The sequence below is a fragment of the Dendrobates tinctorius genome, unplaced genomic scaffold (genome assembly GCF_039654945.1).
Source record: "Dendrobates tinctorius isolate UK_male_01 unplaced genomic scaffold, ASM3965494v1 ptg000022l, whole genome shotgun sequence".
Lineage (NCBI taxonomy): Eukaryota > Metazoa > Chordata > Amphibia > Anura > Dendrobatidae > Dendrobates > Dendrobates tinctorius.
In genome coordinates this window covers 88,873,114-88,898,613 of record NW_027361690.1, presented here as the reverse complement: position 1 = coordinate 88,898,613, position 25,500 = coordinate 88,873,114, and the positions used below count along the sequence as shown (strand labels likewise).

At 44.2% G+C, this 25,500-nt stretch overlaps 1 protein-coding gene across 1 annotated transcript in view; it reads right to left on the bottom strand.

Annotated features, from left to right (window-relative positions):
* The window catches only part of SLC24A1 (solute carrier family 24 member 1), a 128,178-nt gene that overhangs the window by 85,019 nt on the left and 17,659 nt on the right, over nt 1-25,500 (bottom strand). The window contains exons 2-3 of the mRNA XM_073568874.1: nt 19,819-20,995; nt 12,219-12,281 (exon numbers count right to left, since the gene is read on the bottom strand). Of these exons, the coding sequence (XP_073424975.1) occupies nt 12,219-12,281; nt 19,819-20,808 (1,053 nt within the window). The 5' untranslated portion in view covers nt 20,809-20,995. The remainder of the gene's footprint in view (nt 1-12,218; nt 12,282-19,818; nt 20,996-25,500) is intronic.

Sequence of the window (25,500 nt, the reverse complement as noted above, 5' to 3'; positions counted from 1 at the left end):
TTTTCTCCTCCTACACACAGCCCACCACGCTCACGGTCCTCCGCCGCAGCCACAGCTCCCGAACCCATGCAAGTGGACCGACTAAGGCCCGCGGAGCTTCGCCGCCAGGACAGACTCGCTCATGGCCTTTGTCTCTATTGTGGCAGCGCCTCCCATCTCCTACGTTCCTGTCCTGTGAGGCCGGGAAACTCCTCCGCCTAGGACAGGTAAGAGAGGCCTCCCTAGGTGTCACTGACACCTCTCTACCCTTGACCCTTTCTGTTGTGTTTTTCCTGGGCTCCAAACGTTTTTCGGAGTTAGCCTATATTGATTCGGGGGCTGCGGGAAACTTCATCCAACTCGAGGCGGTGAAGAGATTAGGGATACCTGTCAGGTCCTTGGAGGTTCCCCGGCAGTTAGCCTCTGTCGACGGTGCTCCCTTGCGTGAAGCCGTTACCCTGGTCACTGAAGAGCTGGACTTACAGATCGGGGTCTTGCACCGTGAAAAGATAACCTTCTTCGTGCTGCCGTCTTTGTCCCACACCGTGCTTCTGGGTCTTCCGTGGTTGCGGATGCATGAACCTGTTCTGGATTGGCGCTCCGGAGACATCCTTCGTTGGGGCCGTTTCTGCCAGACCAGATGTCTCCGCCCAGTACGACCCCTCAAATGCTCGTCTCCTGTCTCGGGTCCTGCGGACTTGCCTTCGGCTTACTGGGCCTTCGCGGACGTCTTCGATAAGAAGGAAGCAGAGGTCCTTCCTCCGCACCGGCAATATGATTGTCCCATCGAGCTTGTTCCCGGCTCGACTCCGCCCCGAGGGCGGATCTATCCGTTGAGTCCACTCGAGTCCCAGGCCATGACCGAATATGTACAGGAGAATTTGGCTAGGGGCTTCATCCGAAAGTCTTCCTCCCCCGCTGGAGCGGGCTTCTTTTTTGTCAAGAAAAAAGACGGGTCCCTGCGCCCCTGTATTGACTATCGTGGTCTCAACGAGATTACCGTTAAGAATAGATATCCGCTACCTCTCATCCCCGAGTTGTTTGACCGGCTGCGTGGGGCACGAATCTTTTCTAAATTGGATCTCCGTGGAGCCTATAATCTCATCCGTATTCGCTCTGGAGATGAGTGGAAGACCGCCTTCAACACCAGAGATGGACACTATGAGTATCTCGTCATGCCCTTTGGGTTATGCAACGCTCCCGCAGTCTTTCAGGAATTTGTGAACGACGTCTTCCGAGACCTTCTGTATTCCTGCGTGGTTGTGTACCTCGACGATATCCTGGTCTTTTCTCCTGATCTGTCCACTCATAGAAGAGATGTCCGGCGCGTCCTGTTCCGTTTGAGGGAGAATCGTCTGTACGCCAAGTTGGAGAAGTGTGCCTTTGAGCAGTCCTCTCTCCCATTTCTGGGCTATATCATCTCCGACTCTGGTCTGCGTATGGATCCTGAGAAGGTTTCGGCCGTGCTTAACTGGCCACGTCCTCAAGGGGTGAGAGCCATTCAGCGTTTTCTCGGCTTCGCAAACTACTACCGGCAGTTCATCTCCCATTTCTCCTCTTTGACTGGCGCTATCTCATCTTTGATCCGTAAGGGAGCCAACCCACACGTTTGGACCCCTGAAGCAGAAGAAGCCTTTCTATCTCTGAAACGTGCCTTTGCCACGGCCCCCGTACTCCGTCGCCCTGAGGTCAACAAACCATTCGTCCTTGAGGTGGATGCATCCGCAACAGGAGCCGGAGCTGTTTTGTCTCAGAGGTCCTCCTCCGGCAGGCTCGTTACGTGCGGTTTCTTTTCAAAATCCTTCTCCACCCCTGAGCGGAATTATTCCATTGGAGACCGAGAACTGCTTGCCATCAAGTTAGCGCTAGAAGAGTGGAGGTACTTGTTGGAGGGCGCCGCACATCCCTTCACAATCTACACAGACCATAAGAATCTGGCGTACCTGCGGTCTGCACAAAGACTCAACCCTCGGCAGGCCAGGTGGTCTCTGTTCTTTGGCCGATTCGATTTTGATCTGCATTTTCGTCCAGGCAACAAGAACCTCAAAGCCAACGCCTTGTCCAGGTCCTCTCTTTCCACGGATGTCGAGGAGGAACCTGCACATATTTTGGATCCATCCAGGTTCATCACCGTGGCTCCGCTTTCTCTCCTCGCTACCCCACCTGGTAAGACTTTTGTTTCTGAGACGGACCGAAGACGAATTCTCCACTGGGGCCATGCTTCTAAACTGGCAGGTCATCTCGGCCATAAAAAGACACTTCTTCTGGTGTCCCGCTATTACTGGTGGCCGACCCTTTCCCAGGATGTCCGGGATTTCGTCGCCTCCTGTCTCTCGTGTGCCAAGATCAAGGTGCCTCGGCAGCTGCCTTCTGGTCTTCTACATCCACTTCCAGTACCCTCGTCGCCTTGGCAACACATTGCCATGGACTTTATTACGGACTTACCCTCATCTGCCAACTGTACTGTCGTCTTAGTAGTAGTGGATAGATTCTCTAAAATGGCCCACTTCATCCCTTTGCCTGGCTTGCCATCGGCTTCCGCCTTGGCGAAGATTTTCGTCCAGCACATCTTTCGTCTCCATGGTCTGCCCCAACATATTGTCTCGGACAGAGGAGTCCAATTCACCTCTCGCTTCTGGAGAGCTCTATGCAAATCGATGGATGTCACCCTTGACTTCTCCTCATCTTATCATCCACAGTCCAACGGTCAGGCAGAACGGACGAATCAGAGTTTGGTGAACTACCTCCGGCACTTTTCTAATATCCACCAGAACGACTGGTCTGAATTACTCCCGTGGGCTGAGTTTTCCTATAATAACCACATCAGTGAATCTTCTGGCAAATCCCCGTTTTTTGTTGTCTACGGTCTACATCCTGGTGTACCTCTACCAGTTCCCCCCGCCTCGGGTGTACCGGCGGCTGATCTTCTGTCCGGCGAATTCTCCAGGATCTGGCAGGAGACCAAGACCGCTCTCGAGTTGGTGCGTAACAGGGTAAAAGGATTCGCAGACAAGAGGCGCCTGGATGTCCCACCATATCACCCAGGTGACAAAGTTTGGCTAGCCTCCAAGTTTATTCGCCTCAAGGTCCCATCCCACAAACTGGGTCCCCGCTATATTGGACCTTTTGAGGTCTTGTCCCGTATCAATGATGTCTCCTATAAATTGCGTCTTCCCGCCTCTCTCCGCATCCCTAATGCTTTCCATGTGTCTTTGCTTAAGCCAGTTATTTTCAATCGTTTCCTTTCTGAAGCTCCTCACTCACATCCGCCTGCCGCCGCAGACGATGTATTTGAGGTGAGAGATATTTTGGCCATGAGAAAGCAAAAAGGGAAAACCTTTTTCTTGGTTGATTGGAAGGGCTTTGGTCCTGAGGAGAGATCCTGGGAACCCCAGGAGAATATCCAAGCTCCGCGAATCCTGGCTAAATTTTTGTCCGGTCTGCAGGGGAGGGCGCGTAAGGGGGGGGTACTGTCACGCGGCGGCTGCCGCGGACCTCCTCTCTTACCTCCCTCCGGCCCCGGCTCACCCGCTCTCCGGGGGTCACCTCTCTGCCTCACCGGCCGCTGCGGGCCTCGCTGCGGCCTCTCCCGGTCCCCCGTCCACGGCCCACGCCTGCCTCTGTCCGGCCCCCTGGTGCGCGCTCCCGCTCCTCCTCCTCGGCGGGTGCGTCTCCTCACTATGGCCGGGCGCGCGCTCTCCCCCGCCTGAGGACGCGCGTCTCCTCCTCCAGCTGGAGGTCATGACCCGGCAGGCCTTCGCTCTCCCTATATCAGGCCGCCTCCTTCTGGAGGCGATGCCTGACTATCATTAGTTTTTGCTAGTGACTCTGGCCGCTCTCCTAGCGCTCCCCTGCCTTTTCCGTGCATTTACCTTTCTCCTCTTGTGTTTCCTCTCCTAGGTTCTGTGGCTTCAGTCCTCGCCCGTTTCCCTCCTGTGTCTACAAGCCTTGCCATTCCTCCTGTCTCGCCAAGACTTGCCGTCTCTCCTGTGTCTCCGAGCCGTGTCGTCTGTCCAGTGCCTGCCCTTCGGATCCACCTCTCTGACCGCCCTGACCTTCCCGGGTACCGGCTGCCGTGGTGATAGTCCCCCGTGGGCCTGCCCCATACACTCCCTGTATAGGGGGTGGTCCACCTGGTCAGCTCGCCCTTGGGGGGTTCGTTGCCACGGTCTAGTGGGTCCACCCCAGGAGTACCTTACAAATCTTTGTTGAAGAGGTTTGTTGAACCTGTTGTTCCGGGAGTGGCACCTCCAGACCCTGTATTGGTTGAAGGTAACATGGAATATGAGGTAGAGAAGGTACTGGATTCCCGTCTGGCTAGACGGAGACTCCAGTATTTGGTTAAGTGGAAGGGTTATGGTCAGGAGGATAATTCCTGGGTCTCTGCCTCTGATATTCATGCCAAAAGATTGGTGCGTGCCTTTCATCGGGCTCACCCTGATCGCCCTGGTGGCGTAGTTGAGGGTTCGGTGACCCCTCCTCAAGGGGGAGGTACTGTTGTGAGTTCATTTTCCCCTTCATTACTGAGGCCCGAGGAACTCCCTCTTCTGGTAAAGAAAGGTAGTGAGCCTGATTATCAAACACCTGAGGCTGATGATGATGACTGGCTGAGTGAAGTTACTGACTGGATATAAGGCTGCCGACGCCCTTCTGCCCTGCGGGTGATTTCTCTGTGTGATCCTTGGAGACCAGTCTGAATTCCTGCTCCTCTAAAGCTAAGTTTGCTGCTCGGCCTTTTGCTTTTGTGCTTTGACTTTGTTTTGCTTTGTTTTTCTGGATTTCTGCCATTCCCTGCTGGGGTGTGCTGAATTCATTTAGCTCTGTCTTCTGAAAATACCTGAGTGCTGATTTAGTTTTTGAAGCCTAGCTGCTTCAGGGCCTTTTTCATATCAGCTTGTTGGCTTATGTCTTTGATAGGGTTTTGGCAGATTGCAGACAGCAGCCTTCCTGTCCTTTCCTATCTAGGTAGTTTTGGGCCCCGTCTTTGCTCAGTCTATCTTTCTGTCTGTGTTAGTATTTTCATCTTGCTTCACCGTCATTATATGTTGGGGGCTGCCTATTGCTTTGGGGTCTGCTCTGGGGCAGTTTAGATTTCCCCTTTCTTTCTTTAGGCCTATGTAATTCTCCGGCTGTGATCGAGGGGTCTAGGGCATCGTAGGAACCCCCCACGGCTACTGCTAGTTGTGTTGATAGGTTCAGGGGTCTGCAATCTGATAGTTGCCAACTTCTCTGGTTTTCTGGACTTAGCTTGTATTTCTGCTTTTGCCTCCTACGGTGACTCATTCATAACAGGAGGAGATGTAGGGTGGTGCTGAGCCATGAAGAGCTTTGTGGGTGAGGGTAATAAGTTTGTACTGGATTCTGGAGTGGATGGATAGCCAGTGTAATGACTGGCACAAGGTAGAGGCATCGGTGTAGCGATTGGCGAGGAATATGATCCTGGCAGCAGCATTCAAGACAGATTGGAGGGGGGAGAGGGAGACCGATTAGAAGGGAGTTACAATAGTCGAGACGAGAATGAATAAGAGAAACAGTCAGAGTTTTTGTAGAGTCAAAAGTAAGAAAAGGTCGAATTCTAGAAATGTTTTTGAGGTGCAGATAACAAGATCGAGCCAGTGATTGGATGTGGGGGACAAAGGAAAGCTCGGAGTCAAGTATGACCCCAAGACAGCGGGCATGTTTCCGGGGAATAATAGTAGAACCACACACGGAAATGGCAATGTCGGGTATAGGTACATTAGTAGTGGGAGGAAACACAAGGAGTTCAGTCTTTGACAGGTTCAGTTTCAGATATAGTGAGGACATGATGTTAGACACAGCGTTTAGACAATTGCCGGTGTTTTCTAGAAAGGCTGGCGTGATGTCAGGAGAAGAAGCGTATAATTGGGTGTCGTCAGCATAGAGATGGTACTTGAAACCAAATCTAATGATTGTTTGACCAATAGGGGCAGTATACAAAGAGAAGAGGAGGGGGTGTTATGATTGAGTCACCGTAGGAGGCAAAAACAGAAATACTAGCTAAGTCCAGAAAACCAGAGAGGTTGGCAGCTATCGGATTGCAGACCCCTGATCCTATCCACAACAACTAACAGTAGCCGTGGGGGGTTCCTACGATGCCCTAGACCCCTCGACCACAGCCGGAGAAGTAAATAGGCCTAAAGAAAGAAAGGGGAAATCTAAACTGCCCCAGTGCAGACTCCAAAGCAATAGGCAGCCCCCAACATTTAATAACGGTGAAGCAAGATGAAAACACTAACACAGACAGAAAGATAGACTGAGCAAAGACGGGGCCCAAGCTAACTAGATAGGAAAGGACAGGAAGGCTGCTGTCTGCAATCCGTGAAAAACCCTATGAAAATAAGAGCCAACAAACTGACAGTGAAAAAGGCCCTGAAGACGCTAGGCTTCAAAAAGCTATGTCAGTACTCAGGAATATTCTGAAGACAGAGCAACCGGCAAAATGAGATTCAGCTCACCCCAGCAGGGAATGGCAGAATCCAGAAAAGCAAGGAAAACAAAAACAAAACACAAATGCTAACAGGCAAAGCAGAAAACTTAGCTTTAGAGGAGCAGGAATCAGACTGGTGTCCTAGAAGTCCACAGAGAAATCACCCGCAGGGCAGAAGGGCGTCGGCAGCCTTATATCCAGTCCGTGACTCCACTCAGCCAGTCATCCACTTTAGGCTCAGGTGCCTGATAATCAGGCTCATTACCTTCCTTTACCAGAATAGGGAGTTCACCAGACCTCAGTGACGAAGGGGAAAATGAACTCACAACAAGGGGGCCTAGGACTGATCCTTGTGGAACCCCAACAGTAAGGGGAAGATGAGAGGAGGAGGAGCCAGCAAAAGAAACAGTAAAGGAGCGGTCAGAGAAATAGGAGAACCAGGAGAGAACGGTGTCCTTGAGGCCAATGGAACGGAGCATAGTTAGGAGAAGCTGATGATCCACAGTGTCGAATGCTGCAGAGAGATCCAAGAGAATTAGCATGGAGTAATGAACATTTGATTTAGCTGTTAGTAGATCATCAGAGACTTTAGTGAGGGCAGTTTCAGTAGAGTGTAAAGAGCGGAAACCGGATTGGAGAGGGTCGAGAAGAGAGTTTTCTGATAGCGGAAAAGACGGGAGTGGTCCAGGAGTTCCAGGAGTTTAGAGATGAAGGGAAGATTAGAAACAGGTCTATAGTTAGCGGCACAGTTTTGGTCGAGGGATGGTTTTTTAAGTAGTGGATGTATGATGGCATGCTTAAATGAGGAGGGAAAGATACCAGAAGAGAGAGAGAGGTTAAATATTTTAGTTAGGTGAGGGGTAACAGCAGGGGAAAGGGACTGGAGTAGATGTGACGGAAATGGGTCACTGGTGCAAGTGGTTGGGCGAGAAGATGCAAGGAGCCTGCTTACTTCTTCTGTGACTGGTTCAAAATCAGAGAGTGAGCTAGATGCAGTGGGGGAGGTAGGACAGTGCATGGTATGAGGTGATTGGGAGATAATTTCCTGTCGGATCTGGTCAATTTTTCTTTGAAGTAATTGGCCAGATCGTTGTGGTAGGGATGTTGTGAAGAGAGCAGGTGAGGAGAACTGGGGGAGGAAGGATCTGACGGCTGGGAGACAATTGCATAGCCAGGGAAGACATTGTTGGGTTCTAGAAACATTGTACTATGTTCTCACTACAGAATTTGAACAGAACCCTCGACGGAGCTATAGAGTGCAATGACGCAAACTGAGTACAAATGGGCTTTGTGCTTTTTCTTCCAACACTGTCCATTTCTTCAGACAGGGACAGAAACATAGAAAACATTCCTGTGCGCATCTGAAAAGACGTACATCATCGCAAACAATAAAAAGACTGAGCAGAGAAGAGAGGGCATTCAAGAGACACACGCTATGAAAAGATTATATTATATTAAACCAACATGAGAAAAAAAGAGGTGCTAACAAAGGTCTCATAAAATAAAACATTATTATTATTATTATTTATTTATATAGCACCATTGATTCCATGGTGCTGTACCTAAGAAGGAGTTACATACAAATTACTTTAATATAGTTTTTAAAATTATGTATATATCAGAAGAAATTTAAAAAAAAAATGTTCCTGCAAAATGGTGCTGGAGCACATATACCATGTAAAATAATTAGAAAAGTGCAAAAAGGTAAAGACCCTACCCTAAATACTCTTAGTCAAAAAGCATGGTGTTGTGACTAATCTTAGTAAGAAAATACAACTGAATGAATACTTACATAGAGATGGTATGCCAATACAAAGGGGGTTAGAGTACAAGTGGGCCAGAGCACATGACAGCACGGCAAACACTGCTTCTGATTGGTGGTGAAATCTTCCCCGCCGATCAGAGAGCCGCGGTTCTCACGCTGTGAAAACAAAGCGCGATCACGCAGCTGTGATCAGAGGTATAACGTTTACCTCTGGTCACTGGTGTCAACTGATGGGGCTACTGCTCCCATCATCCGACACCTGCAGCCACTAATAACAGTGAGTGCAGGAACGACAGATGGGAGCATTCATCAGACGCTCCTGTACTGTAAATAAATAATTAAAAAAAAAAAGGCGTGGGTCCCCCTGTATGTTTGATAACCAGTCAGGCAAGACTCACAGCTGAGGGCTGCAATCCTCAGCTGTCAGCTTCAACAAGGCTGGTTATCAAAAATAGAGGGGTCCCCACACTGTTTTTTTTTTTTTAATTATTTAAATAATTTAAAAAAATGGCCTGGGGTCCCCCTATTTTTGACAACCAGCCTTGCTAAAGCAGACAGCTGGGGGGCTGGCATTCTCAGGCTGGTAAGGGGCCATGGATATTGCCCTCCCAGCCTAAAAATAGCAGCAAGCAGGTGCCCAGAAAAGGCACATCTATTAAATGCACCATTTCTGGTGCTTTGCCCAGCTCTTCCCACTTGTCCTGTAGTGGTGGCAAGTAGAGTTAATATTTGTGGGGTTGATGTCTCCTTTATATTGTCAGGTGACATCAAGCCCACAGATTAGTAATGGAGAGGCATCTGTAAGACACCTATCCATTACTAATCCTATAGTTGTAAGGCGGCCAGGGTGGTAGTCGTGGCAACGAGCTGTAGTGTTCCCACACCCTGGCGCCCCACAGATGAAATATAATGTCCATCCTGCTGTGTGTGTAGTGTGCACAGCAGGACACTCACTTCAGTTGCTGGAGTCCTCTTGTCATCTGTCACTCTGGCATCAGATCCATGGATCTCACAAATCACTCCAAACTCCATATCCATGCTTAACAACTCAACTTTACTTAATGACAGGGTTTTTGTTACAAGAACAGCACAGTTCCTTTGCAATTGCAGTCCTGACACTTTCCCTGGCAGTCTCCGTTTCTCCTGGCCATCTCAGCCCCTCTGGACAATCCTTGTCCCACCTGACAATCTCTGTCTCGTCTGGCCATCCTGGCCCTTTTGGACAGCCCCTGTCCTGTCTGCATCACCTGTGCCTTTGGGTCCACCAGCTCCTTCCCACTCCCCTTATCCAGTCTCAGTAGGAGAAGGTAGAAGGCTCGCCATCTCAGCTGCGCCTAATCCCGACCGTAGGACCCGGATCCTCTTGGGGCTGGTTTCTATTTAAGGTGGTGACCGCTAGCACGTTCCTCAGCCTGGGACCCCTTCCTGCCAAAGCAGCTTTATCCCCAGAGCTGGCAGACTATGACTGTTCACTTCTGCATCCTGACAGCACTTCATGCCCTGGGTAAGGCTGCCGGGCTGTGCTCACTAACCAGGAAGTGTCTGCACTATATCCTCACTGTTCTGCACTACACTGTAAACTCCTCCCCATTTGGAAAACCCCTATGCTGACTAAACCTAAGATAATACCCCTATTCCCTATCTCTAGTATGCCCCCTCTATTATAATCCCACTATTGTACTATGCTATTACCCTACACTGTCTCTAAACTTATAAACAGTAAATACACAATACAGCAACATTACATTAACATTAGGAAACGACAAGGTGCCGCACGTGATACATGTGTACAGTGTCCAAAGAGGGGAAAACACATGATGGACTCCGTCACCTCCTTACATAGCTGTATTGTAAATAAACAGACAGCCAGAATAAAGTCCTTTATTAGAAATAAAACAAAACACAGTTATACTCACCAAACGCCTAATTCAACCGAAGCCCTTGATCTCCTGTAATAAACCAAAAATAAAAAAACAACAATATACCATACCTGTTAGTCGTTCTGTCCCACACCATAATCCATGTCTGGATGATAAACAGATTTCAAACTGGACGGTGCCAAGATGCGACCGCTCAGGTTGAGAACCACTGGTGACTTAACTGCTTCGAGCACAGCCTCAGTGACCGGTTTTGACATCATCGAGGTTACCTCCAGGTACTGAGGCTCCGATCCCCACCGTAGTGAACTGCAGTGACCTCGGGGAGATCTTCGCTAGCACCGTGAGAGTGGTACCTGAACCCGAACTTTTTGTACCTGTTCGGCTGGACCCGCCAGACCCGAACACCCAGGAGTCCGCCCATCTCTATTATTAGCACTGAGTATTGACTCTGGATACCTATTTTTCTTACTGAGACTTTAATTGCATTGGACACACTGTGAGAGCACAGGATGAGTGATCAGGAATGACATGAAGCAAGGGCACTTTACATGTAACACTGCTATTCCCATTGGTTTCCCATCCACTTTTCCATTGTTCCACACTGCCCATTTTTGTCAATTTCTTTGTAACTGTATGTGTACATTGTTGTTTTAATTTACGTGTTTAATAAAATGAGTTACGTTTTATTTTAGACTTCTTTTCTCTTTTTTTTCTCTGATGCATTTCTATTAACACATTGTGAATAGTAGAGACTTCCGATATAGAGATGCGGGGAAAGAGTGATCTGACACTTAGTATTGTTGATGATGAGAGCTCTCACAGCTGGAAAATTGGTGATGTGGCACACAGAAGAGCTGATAGGAGAGCTCCAACAGTTATGGACCTGGTAAATGAGATTTGGAACATCAAGGAACTGGTGAGGATGCCCTGACAGCTGGAAGACCCACATAGACACATAGAGGATAAATAGTATCTCCAAAGCTTGAAAGTTTGGAAATAAATGGCTGAGCACGTAGAAGAGCTGAAGAAGAGAGCCTCTAGAGCTATAGATGGAGGGAATAAGTAATCTGGCACTAAAAACAGCTAGAGAAGAATGGTGTCTGGCACATGGGAGTGCCAAGAAGAACAGCTCCAACAGGTATAGATCTGGGAAAGAAGTGGTTTAGCATATTGAAGAGATGGCCAGTATTGCCCTCACAGGTGAAGACCTGGTGAATGACGTCTAGTACATAGAAGAGCTGGTAGATAGAATCTAGTGATACCACAGCTGGTGAGTAGTAGTCTTTCACATTGACAGTTGGAAATTAAATAAAAGGGCAAATAGAAGAGCTGGAGAGGAGGTTCTCTACAGCTGTTTGGCTAGAAATGAGTGGTCTGCCATACAGGACAGCTAGGGAAGAATGGTGTCTGCCACACAGGACATCTAGGGAACAATGGTGTCTGCCACGTGGGACAGCAAAGGAAGAATGGTGTCTGCCACGCGGGACAGCTAGGGAAGAATAATATCTGCCACACAGGACAGCTAGGTAAGAATGGTGTCTGCAACGCGGGACAGCGAGGGAAGAATGGTGTCTGCCACACGGGACAGTTGATGTATGATTCGCTCAAATAAGCTTGAGAAGGATTGAGCCGGTGATATTAAAGGTGAAATCAGTCAGGGAGGAAAGCTCCTGCAATTGCTCTAATCCTTAGAGATTTGTTATTGCTGCACCAGGGGTTAGCGGTGGAATAAATACACCTCATAATTCGAGTATATATAAAAGATTATTTCAGTGTTAGAACAATTATTTTTAATGACCTTTAGTCTTTAAATAATGTAATTATTTATTGCTGTCATACTGGGTTCTGAGGTCTTGCATTGATCACAAACTTGTTTTCCAGAACCCAACAACAAAAAGTAATATCACTAGAACATTTTCTCATTGACATTTACCTATCAATGCCATATACAGAATTAAACGTTTACCAAACCAGACTTGATGCAGAACAATAATTTGCGGACAGTCATAACTATCATAACTATGTATATAAAACAGGCACATTACCTATGCTTTCTATTTGCAAAACTATGACATTCCGTCTTACACACAGGTAAGGGTGTAAATTGGATTAGATCACTCTGTAGTAAACTCCTTGGATCACCTACCTTTAATCTGTTGTTGTCTTCTTGTGGCTTTGGCTCATCCCCTGCAAGTGACCCATTGCCCTTCTGTACATAAAAATGAAAAGTAATGATGTAACACCATCCGTCAGGACATTAACACCCATTAGCTACAACAAGGTTAACCCTACTGTGGTAAGTGCCATTTAGTAAAGTGGAAATATGGGGAATTGTTTCAATTTTTACTTTAAGGCCGGCGTCACACTAGAGAGAAATACAGATGAGTGAGAGGCGTAAAAACAACGCATTGCACACGGACCAACGATTTTCTATCGGGTAGCTCCCATCAGCCGTATATTTCTCTCGCGTATTTTACGGTCTGTGCCAATCGCAGCATGCTGCGATTGTCAGCGTACTACAGCCGCAATACGCCAATGCAAGTCTATGGGTGCGCAAGAAAATGCATTACACACGGACCAGATGTGTGACTTGGAAGAAATACGCACCCGGTGTCCTTTAGAAAAGCCGGCAATTCAGTGCGCAATACAGTAAAATCACTCTGACAGGTTTAATATAGAAACAAAAGAATAGATATATACACATAGAATACATTTATATATAGATATATATATATATACACACACACGTCATTGAGACACACACACATATATATATATTTATATATATAGATTTATATTTCATAGAGTTCTACACAGCAGAATAGAAGCAAAATCAATTGCCGGCTTCTGTAAAATCATTCCCCAACCTGACATGAAATGACACATGGTTTACATACAGTAAACCATTAAAATTCATGTATTTTTTATATGTCCCTGACTAATAATTAAATTAGAGTTTGTGTGTAAAATTTGGGACGCTTAAGTGTTAAAGTAAGGGGTTATTTTGTTGGAAAAAAATGCGTGGGCTCCCGCGGCAAAATCGCAACCAGAGAGGTAAAGCAGGTGAGTAAGGGCAGATTTTAATAGCCTTGGAAGAGACCATTGTTTTTGCCCCCCCTGGCTACAAAAATCTGCCCCCAGACACCCCAGAAAAGGCGCATCTATAAGATGCGCCTTTTCTGGCACTTATCCTCTCTATTCCCATTGCCCTGTAGCGGTGCCTAATGGGTTAATATTAATGGGTTATTGTCATCTTGTAATTGGAAGGTGACATTAAGCTGATTAATAATGAAGAGGTGTCAATTAAACACTTATCCATTATAAGTTAGACTATTAAATGGTTAAAAAACACACACAGACATTAAAAATTATTTTAAAGAAATAAAGACACCTAGTTTTTGACAAGATTTATTGCTCTGGTAATCCAAAAATAAACCATCAAACTGTAACAAAAAGAAAACATAAAAGCAACCATATCCTTACCTCTCCGCTGCTCAGTCAGGTTCCCCGCTGCAATCCATCAGAAAGGGTTAAGTGGTTTACACAGGGACCGTTGCTAATGCGACCAGTGACATGTAAACCACTGCCAGAATGATTTATTTCATCTCTGCGCAGCCTCCCTGGCTGTCTGGAGATGAACTAATTAGCGTGGGAAAGTTTCTGCATTTTTCCCATGCTCATTAGTTCACCTCAGGTCAGCCAGAGGACTCCGCGCAGCCTGACTGACGTCACTGGCTGACCTGAGGTGAACTGATGAGCGTGGGAAAAAATGCAGCTATTCTGTTATGTAGAACTCTATGAAATATAAATATATATATATATATGTGTGTGTGTGTCTCTATGACATGTGTATACATATATATATATGTATTCTATGTGTCTATATCTATTCTTTCATTTGGGTTTTAACCTGTCATAGGGATCCATTATATGTCCATTTTTCCAGCCTGTGAGAAAATCTCAGCATTCGGATGCCATACAGAATACATACGGATGCTTACATGCGCAAAATACGCGACCAGACCTTGATTACGGCTGACATACAGAGCACTATTTAGGGGACAGTTCTCCGTATTATGCATGTAAAACACGGACCGTATTTCTCGTTGGTTAGTGTGACTCCAGCCTAATTCTTGGATATTTTGTTTATTGCTGGTGTAACAGATGCACAGGGAACTGTCAGAGCATCTACCGGCATGCTGGAGCTTACAGACTCTAAGAAGAGTTTTGCAGTGGCTGTTAAACAGGGACCTACAGACACTAATCGTTTTTCTCCTGAGTGGCAGAAGACTACAACTCCCAGGGATCCAGTGAGATGATAGAAGAAGGAAGGAGGAGGGACTTGGGGGAGGATGCTGAGGAGAAAGTGAAAGTAAAGGGAGAGAGGAGAGAAAACGTGGCTGCTGCTGCTGGTTATGAGAAACAGAAAGGTGAGGATCTTGATTCCCCTAAGTTGCTGAGTGTGGGGGACACCGCGGAGATACCAGTGTTGCCGGAGAGAGCAAAGATCCAGAGATTCCTGCCGGCACTCCCATCGGATAAAGGTCTAAATCCTGCAGCCCTCAGCTGGAGTCTAAAGAATCCTCCGATTGTTGGAGACACAGTGACTGTTCTGCTGAGACTTGTGATTCTATCAGATCGACTTACAGTGAGTACACTGCAACCGAGACTATTGACAGCAACATTCATTTAAGTGCACCTACGTTTTCTACTTTGCGCGCCAACATCCGCGGCAACTGGGCCCCAACGGTCGGACTGAGTAAATGCAAAAGAGGGGGAATTGACCACGTTATATTTGCAGGGTTGGGGTTTAATTAGTCTGTGATGGGTATATGACTTTTATAGAGCACAGTTAATCGCATTGTATGTTTATTCCTGTAAATCCATTTTAATTCTGCTTCATAGCAATAAATCTGTTAAACTGTTTTACTCGTGCTTCCTGAGTGTGTACCGAGCTGTGGCAGGGGTTTCCCGAATCAGCCCCTGGCAGAAGATAACTGTCCTTCTGCAGCCCAGAGACAGAGCTCCAATCAAGATTCGGGTGGAGGCACTGCGTACAGAAGAGGTGAGACCCCCCATAACACCCAGGGTACAGTGGTAGCCATAAAGGGGTGTTACATTGGTTATCAAAATTAAAGGGGTGGTCCGAAGGCAAAGTCTTTTTCATTCTAAATCCCTATTTATTGCCATAATCTAAACTATTTTCTAATATGCTTGCATTGGAAATTCTCTGTTCTTCCTTATCTACACTATCTGTTAGGCTGTGTGCACACAATGCGGATATATAGCGGATCCGCAGCGGATTTTTCCACGCAGAAACGCTGCATATCCGCATTGTGATGTACAGTAGCCTTAAAATCAATGAAAAAAAAACCGCTGTGCAAACGCTGCGCATTTTTCCGCGCGGTTTTCCTGTGGTACAAAATCCGCAGCATGTCACTTATTTTGTGCGGTTTTCCACCTCCCCTGTCTCCAAATCCGCAGGGGGGAATCCGCAGTGGAAAACCGCACAAAAACCGCAGGAAAGCCGCATGAAAAATGGAAGAAATCCGCAGGAAAAATGCAGGTCATTTGACCTGCGGATTTCTTCCATTCTGCGTGGAAAAATCCGCAGGGCTAAAAAGTCCGTCTGCACTCAGCCTTATTCTGTTTGTTTTTCTCCATCTTTCTTTGTGGATGACTCTTTGAGAATCCTAGTGCATGCTAGGAAACTCAAACAAAGCTTTATGAAGGGGTAGAGGCTGCAGTCCTTTCTGTAGACTTTGCCCCCTTCCTGAAACAAAACATAATTACAGTTGTGGCCAAAAGTATTGACACCCCTGCAATTCTGTCAGATAATACTGCTTTTCTTCCTGAAAATGATTGCAAACACAAATTCTTTGGTATTATTATCTTCATTTAATTTGTCTTAAATGAAAAAACACAAAAGAGAATGAAGCAAAAAGCAAAACATTGATCATTTCACACAAAACTCCAAAAATGGGCCAGACAAAAGTATTGGCACCCTCAGCTTAATACTTGGTTGCACAACCTTTAGCCAAAATAACTGCGACCAACCGCTTCCGGTAACCATCAATGAGTTTCTTACAATGCTCTGCTGGAATTTTAGACAATTCTTCTTTGACAAACTGCTCCAGGTCCCTGATATTTGAAGGGTGCCTTCTCCAAACTGCCATTTTTTGATCTCTCCATAGGTGTTCTATGGAATTCAGGTCTGGACTCATTGCTGGCCACCTTAGAAGTCTCCAGTGCTTTCTCTCAAACCATTTTCTAGTGCTTTTTGAAGTGTGTTTTGGGTCATTGTCCTGCTGGATGACCCATGACCTCTGAGGGAGACCCAGCTTTCTAACACTGGGCCCTACATTATGCTGCAAAATTTGTTGGTAGTCTTCTGACTTCATAATGCCATGCACACGGTCAAGCAGTCCAGTGCCAGAGGCAGCAAAGCAACCCCAAAACATCAGGGAACATCCGCCATGTTTGACTGTAGGGACCGTGTTCTTTTCTTTGAATGCCTCTTTTTTTCTCCTGTAAACTCTATGTTGATGCCTTTGCCCAAAAAGCTCTACTTTTGTCTCATCTGACCAGAGAACATTCTTCCAAAACGTTTTAGGTTTTTTCAGGTAAGTTTTGGCAAACTCCAGCCTGGCTTTTTTATGTCTCGGGGTAAGAAGTGGGGTCTTCCTGGGTCTCCTACCATACAGTCCCTTTTCATTTAGACGCCGACGGATAGTACAGGTTGACACTGTTGTACCCTCGGACTGCAGGGCAGCTTGAACTTGTTTGGATGTTAGTGGAGGTTCTTTATCCAACATCCGCACAATCTTGCATTGAAATCTCTTGTCAATTTTTCTTTTCTGGCCACATCTAGAGAGGTTAGCCACAGTGCCATGGGCTTTAAACTTCTTGATGACACTGCGCACGGTAGACACAGGAACATTCAGGTCTTTGGAGATGGACTTGTAGCCTTGAGATTGCTCATGCTTCCTCACAATTTGGTTTCTCAAGTCCTCAGACAGTCCTTTGGTCTTCTTTCTTTTCTCCATGCTCAATGTGGTACACACAAGGACACAGGACAGAGGTTGAGTCAACTTTAATCCATGTCAACTGGCTGCAAGTGTGATTTAGTTATTGCCAACACCTGTTAGGTGCCACAGGTAAGTTACAGGTGCTGTTAATTACACAAATTAGAGAAGCATCACATGATTTTTCGAACAGTGCCAATACTTTTGTCCACCCTCTTTTTATGTTTGGTGTGAAATTATATCCAATTTGGCTTTAGGACAATTCTTTTTGTGCTTTTTCATTTAAGACAAATTAAATGAAGATAATAATACCAAAGAATTTGTGTTTGCAATCATTTTCAGGAAGAAACTGAGTATTATCTGACAGAATTGCAGGGGTGTCAATACTTTTGGCCACAACTGTAGTGACTCTCATTACAGGGGCTGGGCGAGTCGATGTGCTCTATGGACAAATGCAGCGCTCTTTCCGTTGCTGGTTCAGACCAGCAATAATGAGCTGGCAATAGATTGGTGTTAGAATACCTGGCATGCAGAGAACAGTGATGTCCCTTGCGGGGGCGGCACTGGTCTCCGCACGCCGGGTATCTGACATTGCTTTGTTGCCGACTTGTTACTGCTCATGTGAGCCGGCAACAGAGAGTGCACTGTCAATGTGCACAGGGACTAGCCCAGCCCCTGAAAGGAGTGCCACTGATGACGCTTTATTTCAGGTAGGGAAAGAGGCTATGACAGTGACAGCAGCCTCTTCCCCCTGATCACTCCTCGTTTTAGTATCCCAGCCATTCACTAGGATTCTCAAATGTTGCATTATCAAAAAGGACGTAGGGAAAAAAATAGAATAGCAGTTAGTGTAGGTAGGGATGGATAGGGAATTTTTAATTCAAATATATTAGAAAATGGTTTACATTACGGTATAAGATAGATGCGGATTTAGTAGGAAAGTGACTTTGCCTTTGGACCCCCTTTAAACTAAACTAGATTAGTATAAAGGGTATGGCATTGGGACATATTATGTAGCAAGCATTGAGACCAGCCTATCAATCTCACACAATCACCCTCTTGGCATAGAAGCCTATTATGTAGATTATGTAGTATCATAAACTTAGCGGCCAGGTACTTGTCAGATGGAAATCACTTAATAAATTACCGTAGCTTATTTTGGAAATAGGTAAAGGGCAGAGCAATCAGGATTTGCATTCTTTTTTTTTCCCCAGTACAATACATCAATCATTACCAGCTATATAACACTGTGATATACACAGTAGAATACGCATTGACCGCAGTATGGATCAATGACAACTATGATGTATTTAAAGAGAACCTGTCATGAGGTTAAAAATGTCCAGTTATTGCTGGGTTTTTTTTCCCGCAGCTCCCCTGAGTATGTCATTTTTTATCTTTTTTTTTTTTTTTAAACCTGCCATATGGTAGCAGAGATAAATGCCTTATTATCTAATAATAACTTTTATGATCTTTCCATAGGGGGCATGGCTCAAATTATAATTATGCAAAGCAGCCTAAAACACGGAAAGACCATAAGAATTATCACTAAATAAAAAGGTTCATATCTCTGCAGGAGGTAAAAAAACATGGAATAATCAGAGGAGCAGCAGGAATACAATAAGAGTAAAAACTGATAACTTTTAACCTGGTAACCTATCCTCTCTAAATATTGTATAACTCGTTAGCTAAGGTTTCATTATTAAACTAATCGCATTATATTAAAATGCCTGAAAATACATTTTTTAAGATTTGCCCCTGGAGATTGTCAGGGAAAAAGTTATATTATCACCACGTGCTGCCCTCCATTAGTCATCTGCGAGGAGCTGAAGTGCTGATTAGTCATTATTGTGATCACACCACCTATTTCTTGATTTATGTCCCTCTTGGCGCATCTAGCATTGATTTCACATGCCAAGAAGAATAGCAATAGAGGAAATGTGAGTCTTATTACAGCCAAGACTGCCAAAAGTGTGCATATTTCCGAGATTTTCTCCACCCAAATAACTGTTGGACAGTAGGATAAATACCTGTCAAGTAAAGCTATAATTATAGGCATTTAGAACTAACCAAATATTAGAGATCACCAAAAAGATTGACACTTCCCAGGTCTGATGTCTACTTTTGTAGTCCATGGCAGGCAGGCCAAAGCAGTGGAACATCGTTGGCCAGCACTGGATTATCAGCCTCCTGGGTGTCTCCTCTGATTACTAGGCCCCTGAAAAGTCATGACGTGAGTCATGGTGGAATGCCATTTAGTGATGACAAAAGCCGCCTGTACACGATCGCATTGCCTTGGTCTGCCTGCCATAGAGTACCAAATTGTGTAATGGACGGACCCTACTGTAGGTAGTGTGAATCTTTATCAAATACCATAAGATAGAGGGGTCTTGTAGGATGCAAAGCACATGATGTCTTAACAAGGTCAGAAGCTTATGAATTTATGTCCAAGTTTTTGACAATATGGATAAATCAATTGGTTTTATTTTCTCTCTTATTGTCATTGTAAGCTATGCAAATCATAAAAACAACACAATTAATGTAACCTAATGGGTCAGTGCAAGACATCATAGGGGATGTACAAAAATCAGAAACACCATATTTATTTTCATGAAAAAGGTCTGCAGTTCATATATGATTTTACCAAAAATTAAAGTTCCTGTGATACTAGATGATGCCAGGAAGCTTGCTCAGTTAACAAGGTGATGGATATCTACATACCTTAGATGGATCTTCCAGTGCCATTACTTTCACCAGCCTCTTTCTTTTGGACAGATGTGTCTTCACCCATGTTTCAAACAAAACATTACATTTCATGAAGCAGACATAAAACCCATAGGCACTGAGAAGCAGCATGCTCTCCCACCACGATATAAAATTATCAAGGAAGAAGATAATCAGCATGATCAAATCAAGGATGTAGAATGAAACATCTCTGAAGAGAGGCCACCATGTAAGGTTGAGGATCTCCCTGGAGAAGAGGGCACAAGTACCAATCACAAACAAGATATTAAAGACTGCCGATCCCACAATCGTTCCAATGCCAACATTGCTGTGAGAAATGAACACGCCGATCAAGGATGTGAAAAGTTCTGGTGCTGACCCACCAGCAGCCATAAATGTGGCACCAGCTACATCTTCAGAGATCTGAAGCTTGTCTGTGATCACCCCCAAAGCTGGGACAAAAAACTCATCGCAGACAATGGCCAAGGCCACAAATACATACATCATGCCAAAGATATGAAGTGCTACCCATCCCTGCCTGCGCTGCTCAATGTTGAAGAGGTCCTCTGGATATTCTCCTTTGGCATGAGGCAAAGGGTGTTTTGTGGGTTTGCTAGTGCTCATTGAAACAGTGGTTGTAGTTTTTGGTTTATTGATTGGTGTTATAGGATCTGGGTCGACAAATATGCAGTGTCGGGTTTTGGTTCTTCCAGTTACATTTTCTGTGTGCGCAATTGAGGTAGAGGTGCTGGTAGAGGTGGTAGTGGTGGTCGATGTCAGGTTTAATACTTCCCTTATAGATACCTTTATAGTCATCTCACTTTTTGCATCCTTCTGAAAGCGAAGTTCTTCCAGGTTAGTCTCTGTCCAAGGTTCTGAATCCATTTGTTGATTTACTGATAGTTGGTACAAGGAGCAAAGGAACATCACACAGACGATAAATAAAATACGATTGAGCTGAAGCCTTTTTCTCCGCTGTAGATGCATTGTGATGATAGCAGACGGATAAAAGACCAGGGCCAGAAAACCTTATGCCAGAAAGTCTATCCCAGTCAATAATTTATATTCTATGGAGATTTTACTGACAGAGCACTGGACTTGTTTTCCATCTTTGGATTGCTTGCATTGAGTATTAGATAAATTTGGAAGCTTTTGCCGCACATAACATAGAACCCTAAGAAAGAACAAATATATGAGGAAAACGTATTATTATCAATACTAAAATATACAGAATACATGGATCTACAGCAAAGACTACACCGAAATGATTAAATGAAGAAAGCATGTAGCAACAAAATTTCTGCAAATTCACAACATCTGGTAATGTGCTTTTCCAAAATAAACATGCCCTATTATTTATAAATCATAAGTTAGACTGAATGTAGACTTAGAAGGGAATACACTTGTATACATTGCCTCTTCTTATTACTATACCTGATGACACTCAGATCTACTTCTCTGGCCCAAATGTCCCCTCTCTGCTGTCCAGAATCCCATAGTGTCCATCAGCCAATCCTGACTGATTTTACAGTATCACCACCCCCGAGGAAGCTAGTAATTATCAGTGATATGCATGGGGATTGTTTGCCCCACACGAACCTTATAATTTTTTTTTGAGCTATGATTATGGTATAATCTCTTCCATTAAACAATTCCTATGTTTCATACCCTCCATTTTTTTTCCTAATGGAATTTTTGTTGCCATTTCTCTATTGGTTTAATCTAATGTTTGGATTATTAGTTCTGGTATTATCCTGATTACTTATTATTGTTGGATTATTTCAGTTATTTCTAGATTGCTTCTTTTTAATATTCAATTTTACATTCTGCTTCTTGGAGTTTTTGGATGTGTCTTTTTATATAAGCAGCACAGTGGCTCAGTGGTTAGCATTATTGCAGCGTTGGGGTCCTGGGTTCAAATCCTGTCTAGGGCAACATCTGCAAGGTATGTTCTCTCCGTGTTTGTGTGGGTTTCCTCTGGGTTCTCCGCTTTCCTCCCACACGCCAAAGACAGACTGATAGGGAATGTAGATTGTGAGCCCCAATGGGGACAATGCCGATAATGTCTGTAAAGTGCTGTGGATTAATGGTGCTATAAAAGTGAGTAAAATAAATATACAGGGGCACCTTTTACCTTATTTTGTAGGTATCTGTTTAATACAAAATGTATCCTATTAGTTGTGATACTCATAGTCTGCCAGCCTAAGATTTCCCCATTATTGCAGTCAGTAGAGTAACGCAAAATAATGTGACACCTGTGATGACGTGATGCCATTTCAATATAATAAATACAAACCTTTTTTTATCTTACCGAAGACAATATATGAAAAGCTTAAAAAAAAGTAAAGAAAAATCAATGTTGCAAAGAATTTAAAAAAAAAAAAGGTTTTAATTGTATAATATTAAAAGTATTGGTAAATTACAAATGAGGCGGTGTTGATCACAATCATAAGGTGAACTCTATTAATTCTATATAACTAGTCAATAAATCGTCCACTCGTCAAATGATCCCTTGACAGTTTACGAATAATAAGATACACTACATGTGATGGATATATTCTAATAAAATAAGTACAAAACAAACAACATCATAACGACCTACGAGTCCCATCCATTCAACCTGTGTATATAATCTGTCCAATACTAGAATATTAAATGTATATTTTAGGGACCCTATTGTTACATCTGGAACCTACCTGAAGATAGAAGGCAGCAGGCAGTTTGGGGGAAGCATTCACCCCCTTAATCATCAGGGCACATGATGCCAAATGAAGTGAGGTGGACTAAGGGAAACGCATAGTAAGTGTCCCCATCACAAGCAAATCTGCAGCGGCTCAAGTCTGTGGAGGGTCAGGTATGAAGGACACACTGCAGTGTCCAATCCACACTAATACCTGCAGCATTAAGGAGATTATCCAGCAACACTGTACTTTCCTCATTCCCAGGAGAGACGCTACTGAATGAGGGGGAATGCAGAATTATTTAATGTTTTATATAAATTACATACATATAGATGCATTGTCCTAGTGGCTTCTTACATCTCAGATCACATCCAAAACTTTTTCTTGCTCTTAGAGGATTAGATGATGCTTTCTATTGGGCTCTGTTACTATTGAAATTTGAATTTTGATAAGCTACAGAGGGATCACTTATATTGTCCATGCAATTAAAAAGAAGGGAACTTCTTGTTCTTCACTCGTATTACTCAGAGGGACTTATGAACTTCCCCAAAATTCCAGGAAGGCTGTCAGAGATGAACAGGAATAATATACACATTTATTATTTGCCCACTTGTGTGATTGGTTTAAGGCTGTAGCTCTATTATGAGCTTATATGCTGGTTTGGTTACGTCACATCAGTCACTTTTTAATGTTTTTAATGTGGTGTCATTGTTGTGTGTTTTTCGTACTCAATAAAAATTAATGTGCTTTTTCTATATTGTGTGGTGATCCCTTCATTATGGCCTATAACTTTTTCTCTTTTTTTATGTGTAGTACATTATATATAGGCCTTGGGTGTATCCCATGTTTATTGCCCTGTGATGCCCCTTCAACTTTTATAAATCTGCATTTGCACTTTTCTCAGCAATGGAAAATACACTACCGCTCAAAAGTTTAGGGTCACTTAGAAATTTCCTTATTTTTGAAAGAAAAGCAGTTTTTTTCCAATGAAGCTAACATTAAATGATTCAGAAATACACTCTATACATTGTTAATGTGGTAAATGACTATTCTAGCTGCAAAAGTCAGGTTTGTAATGCAATATGTTCCTAGGTGTATAGAGGCCCATATCCAACAACCATCACTGCAGTGTTCTTATGGTAATTTGTGTTTGCTAACTGTGTAAGAAGGCTAATGAATATTTAGAATACCCTTGAAAACACTTGTGCAAATATGTTATCACAGTTGAAAACAGTTTGGCTGATTAGAGAAGCTATAAACCTGACCTTCCTTTGAGCTATTTGAAAATCTGGAGCATTACATTTGTTGGTTCCATTAACCCCTTTCTGACATCTGACGTATTATCCCGTCCATGAGACCCGGGCCCCTATGCCCATGGACGGGATAGTACGTCACAGCTGATTATCACAGCTGACACCCAGCACTATGTGCTAGGGGCAGTCAAGGACACTGCAATCACACGATCACAGTGTACCGGGGGTTTAGGGAAGCATCGGTAGGGAGGGCGCTCCCTCCGTGCTTCCCTGAGACCCCCACAGCAGTGCAATGTGCAGCGCTGCTGCAGGGGCCTCCTTCCCTGCAGGTCCCCGGATCCAAAATGGCGGCGGGGACCTTCAGGGGATCAGCGATCTGTCACATGACAGTTATGTCCCCCCTGGGACATTGTAATAAAGTAAAAAAAAAAAGTGTAAAAATAATAATAATTTTTTGGAAATAAAAACCCCCAAAACAATAAAAGTACACATATTTAGTATCGCCGCGTCCGTAACAACCCGCCCTATAAAACTGTCCCATTAGTTAACCCCTTAAGCGAACCCCTTAAAAAATAAAAAACAAAGCAAAAAATAATGCTTTATTATCATACCGCCGAACAAAAAGTGCAATAACGCGCGATCAAAAAGACGGATAGAAATAACCATGGTACCGCTGAAAACGTCATCTTGTCCTGCAAAAAACGAGCCACAATACAGTGTCATGAGTGAAAAAAATAAAAAAGTTATAGCTCGCAGAATAAAGCGATGCAAAAATAATTATTTTTTATATAAAATTGTTTTTATTGCATAAAAGTGCCAAAACATAAAAAAAGACTTAAATGAGGTATCACTGTAATCGTACGGACCCGAAGAATAAAACCGCTTTATCAATTTTACTGCATGTGGAACGGTGTAAGCGCACCCCCAAAAGAAATTCTTGAAATGCTGGTTTTTGTTCATTCTGCGTCCCAAAAATGGGAATAAAAAGCAATGAAAAAATCAATCAATCAATCAAATTTATTATCGCCAAGTACATATTACATATATACAAGGAATTCTTTGTGGCAAAGAGGCAACATAATATATAACAACAGATACAACAAGTAACATCTAACAAGACAGATACAGTATATAGTCTACACATGACGATTTAATTGTTGAACAGAGAGTGGATAGAAGCTGTTCATATGGCGGTTGGTGCTGCATTTGGGGACTCTGAAGCGACGTCCTGAAGGGAGTAGTTGAAATGAGGAGTGTCCCGGGTGAGAGGGATCGGATGAAATTTTCAATGCGTGGGATTGAATACTCTTATCATAAAGATCCTGGATTTTAGGCAGGGGGGAACCTATAATTCTCTCTGCTGTTCTGAAAGTCCTTTGTAAGCGGAGTTTGTCATGCGCAGTGGCTCCCCCATACCAGACTATCAGAGAGGAACAAATGTCACGCACCCGAAAATGGTACCAATAAAAACGTCAACTCGTCCCGCAAAAAATAAGACTGCACATGACTCGGTGGGTCAAAATATGGAAAAATTATAGCTCTCAAAATGTGGTGATGCAAAAACTATTTTTACAATAAAAAGCGTCTTTTAGCGTATGACAGCTGCCAAATATAAAAACCGCCATAAATAGTAAATCAAACCCCCCGTTATCACCCCCTTAGTTAGGGAAAAATAATAAAATTAAAAAAATGTATTTATTTCCATTTTCCCATTAGTGTTAGGGCTAGGGTTAGGGCTGAGATTA